Genomic DNA, 15,479 nt, shown 5'->3' with positions numbered 1-15,479 from the left:
TTTTTTGCATTCCACTCCACTGCTTTTCCAGTATGTTATTTCTATTTAAACATGCACTGAATGGATGTTTTTGACCGTTGTGCTGTTTTGCATCTTTTTCAGCATATCACACATTGAACTGTGTTCTAAAATTGCAGAGATCAGTTAAAAGAAGTTCAACTCTCATAATATAAGTTAACATTTTCCCCCTATCCTGCTGCCCATGGTTCTCGAAACAAAAAAAAAACAAAAAAAAACATTCTATATTATTAAAGATGCAGAGCTGAAATGTTGCATTGGCATCCTTCTTAGAGCATGCTCAAACATGAGCGGTTAATCGGGTGTTTTCATTTTGACTATGTATCATTCATATGCATTTATACACAAAAGCAATTGTTGGTGAATAATGGTGCTTGCTGTGATGTACTGATGGCCCACAGTCATACAGTGGTTACATACAGAATCAATAGAGGTAATTGTGGTAGTCTTGCCGAGTTTTGATTTGAAGCAATGCTACTCTTGTGGTTTGAGCATGACAGGTGCTCTGTATTTACTTCCACACGAGTCATTCGCGGTTTAATTATGTTACCTTAAATTCAATCAAACAGCACTCACATTTGACATTTAATCACTTATTTTAAATGTTGCTCAGTGGGAACTATTTGGTTAACATTGATTTTCGCAAGTAAGGTGAGATATATCTGAATAATTCCTCTTGTTCGATAAAATTATGTTGTGAAATGGATGGTAATTGCAACATTCCTATAGGGTCCCATGTTCCTTAAGGTCTTGGAGGCCAAGAAGGTCTTAAACCGGTTCTAACTGAGATCTCAGAGATGGAAGTTTGATTTGGAGCTCGAGTTGGCTGTTTAAAAGTGGTTTCACATTCAACCCTTTCCACATGAAGCTGATAAATATGAATGCACACAGATAGTTTGCAGTGTGCTTTCACAGACATACAGTATTTGTATGAATGTTTTAAACCCTCAGACTCGCGGGGATTCTGACTAGCCAAGCCATTTGCATAAGCAACAGCAGGTAAATGAATTGCATAGCTATTTTATGCATGAGAACAACGTGGGAGGATATTTCATTTGTCTCTACTCTTGACCTTCAAAGCTACAGTATCTGATTGTTGAGCTTTTTACTACAAACCCTTTAACATCTAATCATGCCACTCTCGACCTTGACATGTTGAAACGAGAGCCTTTCGACTTGTGTATCAAATGCTTGTAAACTTTGCCCTTTTGATGCGTTGATGCTCTATAGATTCACCGTCAGGTAGGTTTGTATGTGAACACTGAGGGTTGTGATTGTCAGAATGTAATAATTGGCACCCCTTTCAGTGCATTTAATTTAACCTGGTTTACATTTTAAAACAAACAAATATATATATATATATATATATATTTTTTTTTTTTAATCCATTTTGGGGTACTTTTGTACTTTTTCTTAACCTAAAAAAAATAATTAATAAATACAACTTCAAATGTTGCTTATTCATTTCAACGAACTTCTTTTTTTTTTTTTTTTTTTCCCGATTTAATGCTATATATAAATTATATTATATGGTGTTTCTTAACCTGAAAAAAATATACATAATGTATAATATTTGTAAATATGTTTTAAATTATGTGTCAAAAATTATAGGCGGCATTTCATACTTCTCTGAGTTTAATCTTTTTACTAATTCTATCATAATTATTTTGCCAATTAGTGATGTTTTGTTTCTTAATCAGATAATAATGCAAACGATGATATTCCTGTCTCTATAGTTCTTTTCTAGAGGAGCAGAAGCTCACTGGACAAGCTGACCCTCATTGTTCCCTGTGTCATATGCCTGCACTTTGTCAAAGGCTCCTGTTGCGGGGAACGGTCACAGTTCGGATCTAACCTTTAGCATGATCAGTCTCTGAGTGACCTATCCTGGATGATAGACTTCCCCTACTCTCAGAAATACCAGGCCTGTCTGTGTTATTATTCAGGTGAATGACAGCCCATATTCTCCCGGGGGACCCGCGGCCTGGCTGTGTTGACAGAACTCGGCACCACTCTGATAATATTCCACAATGTGATGATGGCACAGCATCAGCACTTTGTGATTTGATGTTGTTTTTTCTGTTCTTCCTTCAACCCTTCATCTGCACAAATCCTCACAGGGTTTGGATTTTGACCCGAGGCAATTATTTGCTGTGAATCAGGTTCTCACCTTGAATTACTTTTTAAAGTAGCAAGGAATAATGCAGCCTGATAGCATATGAGTTGTCCTTTATCTACTTAAAATTACACGTTTTTTTTTTACTACCTATGCTTTTTTTCACAGTTTTTTTTTTTTCACATTTCAGCTCTTGTATAGGTTTTTCATATACAAGATATGTACATCATTTGTATATCTGTATCATTTGATGCAGATGCGGTATAGTGACAAGCGTGCAATCTTCTTGTACTTCAGTCTTGTTTTGAATACACAAAGACTACAGCTGCACGATTTGGGGAAAACATAATTGTGATTTTTCTGATTTAAAATGCAATACAAAATATCAAGGTTTGCTTTGCTTGTTTGTAGGCCAGCACAATTTGTCAAAAATTGTGAAACTATATCAATATCACAAAAATCGAATTAATAATAATTATTATTATTATAAATATAATATAAATAAATACAAACATTACTACATTAAAACAAAACAAGAAATGTTACTTTTGTAATTAATTCATTGTAGAATAAAATGGCTAGTTAAGAAAAATAATAATAATGAGAAGAAGATTCATTTAAAATAATCTTATTTTTACATTACAACTGTAAAACTATTCTTAATTTTCAAGCTTAAAGTCTTGAAACTTTGAAAGACTTCACTCTAAAACATACAGTGCATACGTTTACTTAAAATTAAATCACACTAATATCAAATCTTTACTAATTGATAATTGCACTGATAAAAATGGTGATTTAAAATGAGATAAGCATTCCATGGGTTTACTGTTATAATAATTATTTGATCATTATCATTATTTAAAAACAAAGCAAAACATTACTATTCTAATATTTTATTGAAAAACAAATGAGCAAAAAAAAAATGTCTTTGAAACACTTTCAAAAAGTCTTTAATTTAATGAAATAAATATATATTATACTTATTTAATTAAACCACAGCCTCTGCAATTTGATAATCGCACTAAGCCATATCAATTTTGGTTTTATTTTGATTACTTGCAGCCCTAACAATGAAATAATGCATCTTTTGAATCAAATGTAAATTTTGTCTGTCTTTCATATATAAGCACAATAAAAGTGATAAATCTCCTTGTTCATGATAGATTCACAAAACCTTGGTGCCTAAAGGCTGTTTTATAAAGTACACAGCAAGGGTTACTGATGTGTCTCGTGTGCAAGAGGAATCAGTTGAGGATGGAAGAGCCGGCCATAACTCCACTGAAAATTTGGGGTGCCATAATTTAAGCGTAATCAATTATGCATGTGCGCTTGTGTAATGAATGTAAAAAGAGTTGCCCTATCATTCATAATCTGAAGGGAAGGGGAAATATGAGCGTTCGGCTTGGGCACTTAGTGGCGTTTCTACAGGACTGGGTGACACTTGAGCCGTGGGGGGGAGAGGAAGAGATATAGCCCTTTCCTTTGTGCACACAGATTTCAGCTCCAAATATAACACCTCGGACACTGATAATGCTGCCTCTAATGCACGTTAAAAGTGAGACGGTGACTCGAACTGACAGTGTTTTAGATGGTACTGGTGCCATGAGGACGGAGAAGAAAAGCCAAGGCTCCTGAGTTTGTTTATATCACGTAGCCACTAATTTGTTTTCGTGCAAAATTGGCAGAAGACACCTAAAGTGTGGTTGTATGTGTGTGTGTGTGTATATATCTACTGTCACAAAACGGTAAATCTATGATCCTGCTTCCTAGACATGTAACCTTGTAATGAAGAGAGAAAGCACTGGTGTTTCTGATGACCTTCAATCTAAAAAGCTGTAAAGTATTATTACCATTAGTATCCAACGCCAACATAGAAGTGAAAATGATACACATAAGGGTGGTAAGATGTTATTGTTGGTGTTTATGAGATCCCATGGGGAGTGTCAGCGACAGACATTGGGCATTGATTGGAAGAGGATCATGTGTCCTTCGATCACAAATGGCAAATTTGCAGCTTGTGTAAATCATGTCAATAAAGCATTTTGTCACCTCGTCCCTGGTGTAGACCTATTTAAGACTATTATTATTCCTGGAAAATTAGATAATTAGAAATAACTTAAGCCACAATAAGGACATGCGTTACAGGGATTTTACAATGGATGCTGGTTGTTCTTGGAAAGTGGAATGGCTAACAGCCCTGTAAACCAAAGTACAACTCCCTTAACTGCCATTATAATGCCCTATTTGCACCGACAAGGGTTTTTATAGCTGGAGGTCATAAGGTCATTAGCAGCTGTTTATACCTCTGGATGCCCATTAACGTTATTAGTGGTTTACGTCACATCATTTGAAAACTGACCATACTCAAGATGGTAAAAATGAGATGTCATTTTATTTTGGCAAGGAAAAAAGGAAAGCTTTGTATTTAAATAGTAATATTTTATTATAAGATTTGTTGATTGTATTATCATTTGTTATTTTTTACTTTTTTAAATATTTTTTTTTTAAATCTTGGTTGCTTTTGACAGTACGTTGATGTAAATTGGCAGCTATCCTCAAGAATCTCAAGAATCTTTTTCTCTCTGTGTGAACGTCCCTTAGTTTACAGCTTCAAGTGGATGTTTAAAATTGCTGTTTAAAAACTAAATAAATGTGATATAAGTGACACCAGTGTTCAATATTATATATATATATATATATATATATATATATATATATATATATATATATATATATATATATATATATATATATATATATATATATATATCTTTTCAGAATCTATATAAATTCATATTTTGCCAACAAATATTGTAAATATAAACATAAATTCAAATTGAAAGCTGTTTACTGTTAAGGGCCGCATGGCAAGGTGGTTCATTCACTGTATTAGAGTTCAGCTGATGTAAGATCACAAGTGTGATTGCAACAGCATTTTAAAAATATTTTTTATGTGGCTTGTCTATTCAAAAATCAGATGTGTTTGTGTTATGATAAAGTATCTTCTTTTATATAAACAGCTAAATGCATTGAATTGTGACAGACCAAATACGTATAAAAACAGAACAACTGAAGTGAAGAACACATGTATTAAACGGTTACATACAGTATATGCCCACAAATTCTGGGTTACATACAGTATATGCCCACAAATTCTGGGTTACGTACAGTATATGCCCACAAATTCTGTTTTGGTAGACATATTATAAATGCTAAACTCAGTCATGGTGAATCTGAACAGCATTTATGAGGTCAGCAAAGAACCACGCTTGATGGGAATGTTTCTTGACATGGAGTGGGCATGTATGTAACCCTCTATTGCATATGTTTTTCACATTTAAAATCAACATTTTTGTTAATCAATAAACCTAGTTAACTTTTTCGTGGCAAAGCTGATAGAGAGCACTTTGCCTTCATGAATTTGAAAATTGAGGTCATGAACTTACAGTATGTTGGAAAAATATGAGGATTTTATATATATATGAGCTATTTTGTCACCCTCCTGAGAACTGGCATAACTTATTGGTTCGTATGTTAGCGCTCCACAGAGTTGATGCTTTTGTTTTATTATTCATAACAAGTCAACAACTTCCTGTTTAATGGTGCTCTATGAAAGGCTGGCGAAACTGCAGACTGCATGTTTTCTTACAAGCCTGTTATAGGATGGGAGGTGTGTGTGTGGGGGGGGGGTTGGGCTATATGCAGAGTTCTTTTTTTTATTAGGCCACTGCAGTCTTTTCTCATCCACCTGCTGAAATGATTCAGGTTTTTTTTTATTGTTTTTTTTTTATGATAGCCCTGCTGGAGTCTGCCTGTGCAAGGAAACCAAATTACTCTGAGTAAATGGCCTTGCTGGTGTTAGCCCAGGAATCCAGGTCATGTGTATATGTGTAAACAGTGCTCCTGAATCCACCCCTCCAGACATTTTTATCAAGTAATCTACCGTCAGAGTCGAGCCCAAGCGGTGTGTGGCAACACTTTGAAGTCAGCTCGTGTCTGGCTTCAGCATAACAGCAATATTGGCTTAACCAATGGTGACAAGCTGAAAGGATGCGCAAAACATGAACGTGGTTTTGCACAGCTTGTCAGTGAACAACGGCTCTGTGTAGTAAATGCTGCTCTGTGTGAAAGCACGCACGTGATGGAGATTTACCACTGATTACAGAACCAGCTTTACTGACAAGATGTGCCTTAAATATTGCATGCAGTTTATTGTGCAGCCCTACATTTTATATGTGTGTGTGTGTGTGTGTGTACATTTCAATATAGATAATTCAATACAAAAACTCATCGCCCACTTAATCTCTTTTCACCCTTAAATATTTACTTAGTTATATAAAAATTATTTGGAAACGGTGTATATTTTCCATCTATGAGCGCCACAAATGTTGGCGATAGCTCATTGAATAATTGTTGCCATTCTCATTGAACAATGTCAGTGACCTCTAAATGGCTAAATATCAGCCAAAATAATGGTCCAAAACAGTGTTTGATGCCTCAAATGTGCATTGTGTTACAGTATCTTGAAGCACTTGCAAAAGCAGTACATCAGTGCCTTATTATGCTTTTTGTAATTGCATATAGTAGTGTAATATTTAAGAGTATCTCAATATTTATTAATTAGCATGGCAGAGAGAATCGAGCTGGTAGTGGGGCAGTGAGCTGGCAGACTGTGTGAGGATGAGACTGATAGCTGGTTAGTTGGTTTGATGGAAGCTGTCTTACTGAAGCCCATGTTGAGATTCAGTTCACATCTGCTAAACCCAGCCAACATTTCTGCCTCTGGCTTCTGCAGGCTGGTGTGAAGCTCACAAAGGCTCTTTAAGGACTCAATCTGCTGCCGGAGACCCTGTGATTTATCTAATGCTGTAAATGAAGGTGGAGGCAAGATTTTAATCAGGCCAGTGTGAGTTAAGGAAACATACGTCATGGCTTGTTAAGGAGCACCATTACTCAGGTTTTAGGCAGCATTTGACATCTGGATATTTGAATAGTCTTTTTACTTTTTATTACAATATTGGACTGTTTGTAAAAAATATGTGAATTTCTGCCAGTATGTTTTCAGAATTTCAGTAATTGATTGTGAGTGTGAAATTGCTATTTCACAACAGTTCAATAAACAAGTAATTAGAATGGTGAGTAACACAATACTAAAAAATTGCTCAAATTAGCAAAATTACTTGAATTGAGTTAATTTTGCTGAAAGGTCACAAAAAAATTATCCAGGTCACAAAAAAAAAACAAAAAAAAAACGATTTGATCTATTTTTTGTTGGTGTTTTGTTCCTCAGTGAATCGATGTGTTCAGCGCTGCCGCTCCCACCACGTGCATCACGCACTGTGTGTAGGGCACCAAGTGCTGAGGGGGCACCAAAAATAGCCTAATGATTTTTTTTTTTTTTTAAATGCCAGTATTATTTCATTAGCCTATAGAAATATTAGCCACATTTTGGACATGTATATGTAACAAAAAAGGGGGAACAAGAAAGATATTTAATAATTGCTCTAGTCTAGTCTAAAGTATTTTTCACCCCCATGTCATCCAAGATATTCATGTCTTTCTTTCTTAGATCGCAAAAAAATTTAAGTTTTTTTTGGAAAAAACTGGATTTTTCTCCATATAATGGACTTCAGTTGTGGCCAAGTGGCTGAAGGTCCACATGGCAGGTTCAGTGCAGCTTCAAAGAGCTCTACATGATCGAAGCTGAGGAATAGGGGTATTATCTAGAGAAATTTTCTGTTATTTTCTTAAAAACATAGTCACGTTGAAAGGGTCACAAGTGGCGTAGGTGTAAGTACCAACCAAGTGTTTATAAAGGAAACAAAAGGTCAAGCGCCCTCTACAAAAATAGGTAAAACATCAATCGGATGATTTTGAAGTCTGAGAAAAAAATAGATTGTTTTTCTTCCTGCCCTACCTTTTGAACCGAAGTACACAGACGAAGAGCTAACCGCACATGACCTTTCCAACGTGATTATGTAATATGATAATTTTCAGACACGCATCACAGAGTATATAAGTATATACGAAAAGTATATAATTTTTTTTTTTAAAATGTTTTCCTCAGAAACCTTAATTTCTTTGCGAATGAAGATAGAAAGTCATGAACATCTTGGATGACATGTGGTGGGTAAATTATAAGGATTTTTGTTAAGGAGTTTTGATGACTCAATCAAAACAAGACATTCACTTGTCGCCACCTACTGGTGTAACAATGTAACATGCAAAATGAGTCACTGAAAAATAAATAATTGCTTATGTTTTCTTACTGTATATAATAATGTGTGTGCGTGTGTGTAATATAATTTCATCAATTTAATTTTACCACTGCTTATAATATAATATAATATAATATAATATAATATAATATAATATAATATAATATAATATAATATAATATAATATAATATAATATAATATAATATAATATAATATAAAGCCACTGCTGACTGTACAAACAAGGACTCTTTGCTCTTTCTAAGACTAACCTTGGCAGTATTCTTACAGGTAGAATATTTTGATGCCATTGTCATCATATAATCAATTTTTTTTTCTTGTACAGCTGTACACTTAGCTGCAAAGTCATAAAGTATTCCTACCAGATCACATTACACTGTGGTCTCCCATCTTTTTTCAGCACTCTCGCCCACTATTTCTCCATTTTTCCAATGAGATTTGAACTAGCTCTGCATTTATCGCTCTGGACACAGGCAGTATAGTCATGATAATTCTCATCCCATTTCATAATGTCTGCTATGCAATCTCTTCATCTGCCGCCAGTGGAAAGGGGGAAGCACATTATCTATGGCAGAGTATTATAAGAGATTATCCCTGACAGATCTTTTCCCTCGCAGGCACCATTAACCAGGCTTTGGCCCACTTGATATTTCTACCACCTGTGACCATCATCCGCTGGGCACAAGAATTATTGCCATTGTATTTTTTCCCCGCTCTATAAATTAATCATGTAAGGAACTACTCTGAATCCGGTTGGACAGTGACCAAGAAACTCCCTCCCTCCTTCCCCAAAGATGCCAGAGACACCATGCATCATTAAAACGTGGCATGCCATTTGACACAGAGATAACTCTCACATTTGCCCCAGTATGGTTTGATGCATATTATCATGCCATAGACAGAAACAGGAGCCTTTTTCCTGACTTTGAAATGTGCAAGAGGCCCGCATGGATGACAAAAAGCGAGCTGACCTCTCTCTGAAGTGAGTAGGGACTGCTGACGAGACTGAAACATAAATTAGCATTGATCATTTTTGCTCAACATGCCACAATTAATGACTTGAGCCTTACAGGGCTTGTTAGACATCCTGTGGAAATAGATTATAATGTCCCAGAACAGAAGTCCGCCAACTCTATTGTTTTACAAATGGCACATGGTTCTCAGTACATCCAAGGACAACATGTTTAGAGTCATTAATGCTGTATTCCTACAGGGATCTTTTTTTTTTTTACGTAAGAAAGTGTAATAATGACTGTGGATATTCATCCATTTTTTCAAGTGTCTTAAAATAGGTGTCATTTGTATATAAACCTTTATCCTCTTTTTAAATTATGATAAACCAGAGAAGCATGTATATCAGTTATCTAATAAAAGCGTATTAAACACACCTCAGAGGACGGCAGTGCAGGGAAGTAGGACTGAATGAATTGATCTGAAGAAGTGTGAAAACAGGTAGCATGCATGGAATCAAATGTGCACGTCATATTAAGTTCTTCTCCCATCATGCAGCTATAGTTTCATCCTCCGTTTCGCATACTCACCGGTTATAGATCACCCTCATGCATCTCATAAGGAAAGACATCAAACAAATATCCGGCTATTGACCTGTCCTCCCAGACATGATTGAGACTCATAGCAGGCTGCAGGAGCAGAATGACAAACAAAGGAGGCAGGAGGCTAAAAAATGGAAACCAAATCGATAGAGATGACTGAAATGACGAAGAACTTGAAGGTCAGAGCTCAGGGTCCCTTAGAGTAGATAATACAGGAACATAATCAATCTCATCTAATTTAATCTATCCCCCCATCTCAGACTTGATCTGCACTATTTTTTTTTTCCTTCCATGGTGAAGTCTTTTCATTTTCTGCCCAGTGACTGAGCTGCTCTCTGATATTGCAATGTTGGATCAAAGAATTAAGTTGAATAGGCTTAAAAACAATACTGAGACATGAAGACCACTGCTGTTTCATATGTTGAATATTCAGAACAATAATGATGCTTTGAAAGGATATTCATTGCAGTACTTTATGGTTCAATAAACAGAACTATACAGAAACTTCTAAATGTGGTCCACAAATCCAGTCTTAAAGGGTTAGTTTACCTGAGAAGGAAAATTCATCCATCTTCTACTCACCCTCGAAGCATCCTAGGTGTATTACTTCTTTCAGAATAATCCAATCAGAGTTATATTAAAAATTGTCTTTGCACTTCCAAGCCTTTCAGTGGGTCAAGCGGTTGTTTGTTGTCAACAGTTTAGAAGACGTGAAATAAAGTGTGCGCATCTGTTATAAAATGTTCCTCACACAGCTCCGGGGGGTGAATAAAGGCCCCCTGTAGCAAATCCAAGCATTTTTCTAAGATAAATATTCAAATTTCAAACATAATAAACACTTTTTCTTACTTCTGCTGACTGTTGGGAACCGAAAGACGTGCAGCAATAGTAAATATATAATAATAAATAGTAATCACTTAAAGCTGCAGTAGGTAACGTTTGTAAAATATATATATATATATATTTTTTACATATTTGTTAAACCTGTCATGATCTGACAGAAGAATATGAGACAGATAATCTGTGTAAAAATCAAGCTCCTCTGGCTCCACTCAGTGATTCTATTGCCATTTGCAGAAATACACTGCTTCAAGTAAGAAACAACCAATCAGAGCTGCGATCCGTAACTTTTGTTGTGTTCAAAATGTACAAAATGTATATAATAAGTGAGTACACCATGAATCCATTTTCCAAACTGTTTTTAGCCTGTCCTGAATCACTAGGGTACACCTATAATAAGTGTTTATATTCAGAGTATTTTAGATTGCTTCGGGTAGGTACCGTGGTGGAGTAACCCTTTACCTTTGTGATTCTTCATAAACTTCTGGCTACAATGTTCTTCTGCAAGATGCAAGCAATTATTAAACGCTAAAGCATCAAAAGTTACCTACTGCAGCTTTAAGCAATAGTAGCAATAGCCAAAAATACATTGTATGGGTGAAAATTATAGATTTTTTTATTGACACTTCAGAACAGTTCTGATGGCTCAAAACAACAGGGATAATTCAGAATAGATCTGATAATTTAATTCAATGCGATACTGTTTCAAAACAGATCTGAGGCTTCAAAGCAATAGTTATGCATCAAAATGGACCGGAAACCTCAGAAATACTGATGTTTCAAACTGATTTGATGCTTTAAAACAATGTTGCCATTTCAAAACAACGTTGATGCTTCAATACAAATTTGATGCTTCAAATTTACAGAAATTTTAAAATGATACTGACAAATGTAAATAGTACTGATGCCTCAAAGCAGTATTATTTCAAAAAGACTACTTCAAAGAAATACAAATATTTTAAAACAAATTTGATGCTTCAAAACAGTGGTTAAATTTGATGATTTAAAAAAGTATGTATGCTTCAAAGCAATTTTGATGATTCAAAAGAATTCTGACTAAACAATATTGATGCTTCAAGGTTTGGTGTTGTTTTCATAGAAAATGAAGAAATGTCTGAATGTTAAACATGTTATGTACTTACGCTGACTTTCAAGGCTTATTCAAAATGTGATGTCCCTAGTGTTCCTATATCGCTCAAAAACCCCCAGCTGTTCTGCACTCAGAAATGTCAAGAATATCATGCTCATTTGCTAGACATTTGTTATAGTTTGACACTTAAACCACACGTCCCACCAGGGTCCATATTTGTTAAAGCCAAAGCTTTGACCCTCATAAATTAAAGTGTGTATTCGACAACTCTGATGTGCTTTAAAGAGTATTGAATTCCTGTGAGGTGGATGAATTGCACGCCGCTGTCTCGAAAAGAGGGAGGGCTGACACTGTATAGCTTACTCCTCTATCATATTCACTGCCCTTTCCAAGTGTATCACCTCCCCTATCGAATCATAAACCTGTTCCTGAGATACACTGGGCTGAAAATGAAATATGTTTGCAGGTTTGTAAATGTATCATACGCATTTTTCCCAGTGTACGTGTGTAGAACCAATATTTTAAGTACAATCCAAACATTGCCTTTGGCTGCTGAATATGTGTCGAAGTTTTGCTTCCGTAAGCCACCCAGGATATTTTCATATCTCTCCTAGGTCCTTGCTTTCCCCAGGTCTGTCTATCTCTCTTTCTCTCACTCTCTCCGATTCCCTTGACTCCTGAGAGATATATTGAGGGTATGCTTGGTATCCACACTGCAGTTGATCAGCTGAGAACAGGCCCACAGGCATGGAATCCTGTGTGTCCTTATTTGGATGAATGAATTATTAATATTTTACTGGTTTATCTGAAGTTATAGCTCCTCTTGCATGTGTTGTATTGTTTTCTAATCTTTTTTTGTCTCTCTCTCTCTCTCTCTCTCTCTCTCTCGTTCTATGTCCCTTGCTTATTTCGCAGCTAACAAAGCTGACTTTGCAAAGAACACAACTTGCTCCTCTTGCAGTTGAATGGAAATAAAAGCAACCCTGTGACCTTGAAAGATGAAGATGTTGTTGCCATGGGAACTCTTAATCCTGCTGTCACTCAAGAGCTGCCTAGCAGGTACGATATCCCCGACTTGCCTTTGATAGCTCACCTGTTCTGCATTGTCCCCACTTCAGCAGTGAGAGTGGCTTTTCATGCCACTGTCTAATCATTTTCTCATTCCTCTAGAGACCGATGCATGCTGGGAACAAGCTCTCGTGGTTGCCCCAGCAGGACATTTGTCTTGACACAGTTTTAGATCGTTCTCTTTAGCATGAACTTCACTCCACTTATTTTGACATGCTTTGCTTATTCATAACAGAGCAGCATTGGAAACTTTATTCATGTTTATGTAGCTTTGAAGGATGTTCTAAAGCAGTTTAGTTTTCATTTTATGTTGGGGTTTTGAGGGGCAACCCAACATTTTATTATTTATTAATTTTTTATTTATTATTATTATTTATTTATTTTTACTTTTTTTATTATTATTATATTATTATATAAAATCAGAAATGTGTACCTTATTAATATTGCATAAATTAATAGTTTTTAAAACTTGTTTTACAGTATATAAATATGTGCACATTATTTAAGAAGCAGCATTGCATATGAGTTTTGACTTTCATAGTTGCAACTTGAATATAAATGTATTTTTAATTTACTTATGCGTAAAACAAGTGGGAAAAATCTGCCAGAGGGATAAAATAAATGATACTCTTATTAAAGATACTACATTCTCTAAAAAAAGTTGTTTCATTCTATATATATATATATAGTGATTTTTTGAAGTGTTATTTTAAAGTTGTTTTATTATTATGATTATTATTATTCAAGTGAATTATGTATGTACATAAACATTTGTTTTATTTTAATTTGATTATTATTTGAATGTAGCATTGTTTTTTTTTATTCCCCACAATTAGAACAATCCTCTGACCCACCACTTTGAGTTCAAAACCACTGTTTTAAAGAGTATTAAAAGTTAGAGCACTACTTAGAGCACTTTAGAAATGCAAGAAAACTTTCCTTGTTCATAATCAGACCCTGTCAGCAGTGAAGTGTTTCAAAAGTCTTTTAAATTTCCCATAAAAAGTGCTTATTATTTCTCCAAAGGTTCATGCAACTCTCAGCACATACTGCAGCGCTGTAAGGAAGAGGCCGTCCGAAGAGGCAGGTGCCCTATTTAAACAAACCAGTGTCCCCCACTCAGCACCAGTGCTCCAGTTATTGCCGATGTTGTGCTACAGTAACTATGCCAACTCAAATGGGCATTTGCATTCAAGCCACAGGTGCTCTTTTGATTGCACAGCTTGTTATTCAGAAAGCTTAGCTGGAGAGAAGGAAGTGCAGAGGCCAGACAGCCTCAGATGGAAGGGCAGCAGCTATTCTGCATTGAGAACCTGAGGAGACCAATCGCACATATCTAACAACCTGCCATAGCTTTGAAGACAGATTTTTGTCTTTTTATTTTCAGTGACAGTGCTGATGAAACACTGACAAGCTGTGCGATAATTAACTGAAGTAAATTTCCTGTCAGTGTAGAAGTTGATTAGATCTCTTGAAGAAAATTGATAATAGCATCAGGAAATAAATAAATCTCATGTAGCCTACACTTATTCAGAAATAATTCTCATTTAAAAAAATAGGTTATATCAAGGGAAAGAATAGTAGTCATCTACCAAAAGTGAAATGGTTATTTAACGTTTAGATACTGAATATGAATGTAGTTAATATTTCAGCAATGAATGGATCTATAAGGACGTGGTTATAATAATAAGCATAGGAAGTTATTAATCTAGGTTGGCTGCCCTCATTTTAAAGAATCCCTGCTGGAAATTTGATTCTTTGTAAGTGTAAGTAAATTATTAATAACTTTAATAACATTACAGTATCATTTTTTATATAATATTATGATTAGAAATAAAATGTACAAATTCATTTACGCAACAATTTCACAGTGGATTACACAGTTGAAGAGTCATTCTTGTGGTTACTCCACCCCAAAATGAAAATTTAGTCATTTAAAGTCAATATTTTGTTTGTTTGTTTTTTCCATACAAAAAGTGTTCCCGTCGCTTCATATAACCCTGATTGCACATCTGATGGTTGATGGAGTATTCTGAACACGGCTTTCATACCTTTTATTGACCTTGACACTGTTATTTAGTTGGCAGTAAATGGTGCTAAAATACCTTAAATTGTGTTCCGAGGACGAACAAAGCTTTTACAGGTTCGGAACAGAATGGGGTAAGTGGTTAGTGACAAAATTTTCATTTTGGGGTGGAGTATCCCTTTAGCTATACACTGATAAAAAATGATTTTGTGTTTACTAAATACTACATAAATAGAAATTGTATTTCTACATTAATTTATTTCAGGCAAGAATAACAAAAGGAAGTAAATTCTATATTACTTCTAAGTAATTTAAGCTTGTAGAAATTAAAGTTTGAAATTATAAGCATATTTTACTTGGAATGGTTTGTTATGTTTAAAAGGATTCTTTAAGTAATTATCAAAGTTATCATCCCGTTTTTACCATCATGCACTGAGGCAGGAATAATTAAAAAAGGTAAAAAATGTTACTGTTTTCGACTTGTATTTACACTGTTTTATAGTTGATTTTGTCATTAGGTTTAGTAACTTA

At 35.1% G+C, this 15,479-nt stretch overlaps 1 protein-coding gene across 2 annotated transcripts in view; it reads left to right on the top strand.

The window, feature by feature from the left end:
• Positions 1-15,479, top strand: part of LOC113050328 (contactin-4-like) — an 82,810-nt gene that overhangs the window by 30,594 nt on the left and 36,737 nt on the right. For both annotated transcript variants that reach the window (XM_026213183.1, XM_026213184.1), the window contains exon 2: positions 12,770-12,913. In XM_026213183.1, the coding sequence (XP_026068968.1) occupies positions 12,853-12,913 (61 nt within the window). In that variant the 5' untranslated portion in view covers positions 12,770-12,852. The remainder of the gene's footprint in view (positions 1-12,769; positions 12,914-15,479) is intronic.

This window comes from Carassius auratus, chromosome 31 (genome assembly GCF_003368295.1).
Source record: "Carassius auratus strain Wakin chromosome 31, ASM336829v1, whole genome shotgun sequence".
In the NCBI taxonomy this organism is placed as follows: domain Eukaryota; kingdom Metazoa; phylum Chordata; class Actinopteri; order Cypriniformes; family Cyprinidae; genus Carassius; species Carassius auratus.
Note: the sequence above shows the minus strand (reverse complement) of the source record. Positions and strands in the feature narration are given on the sequence as shown.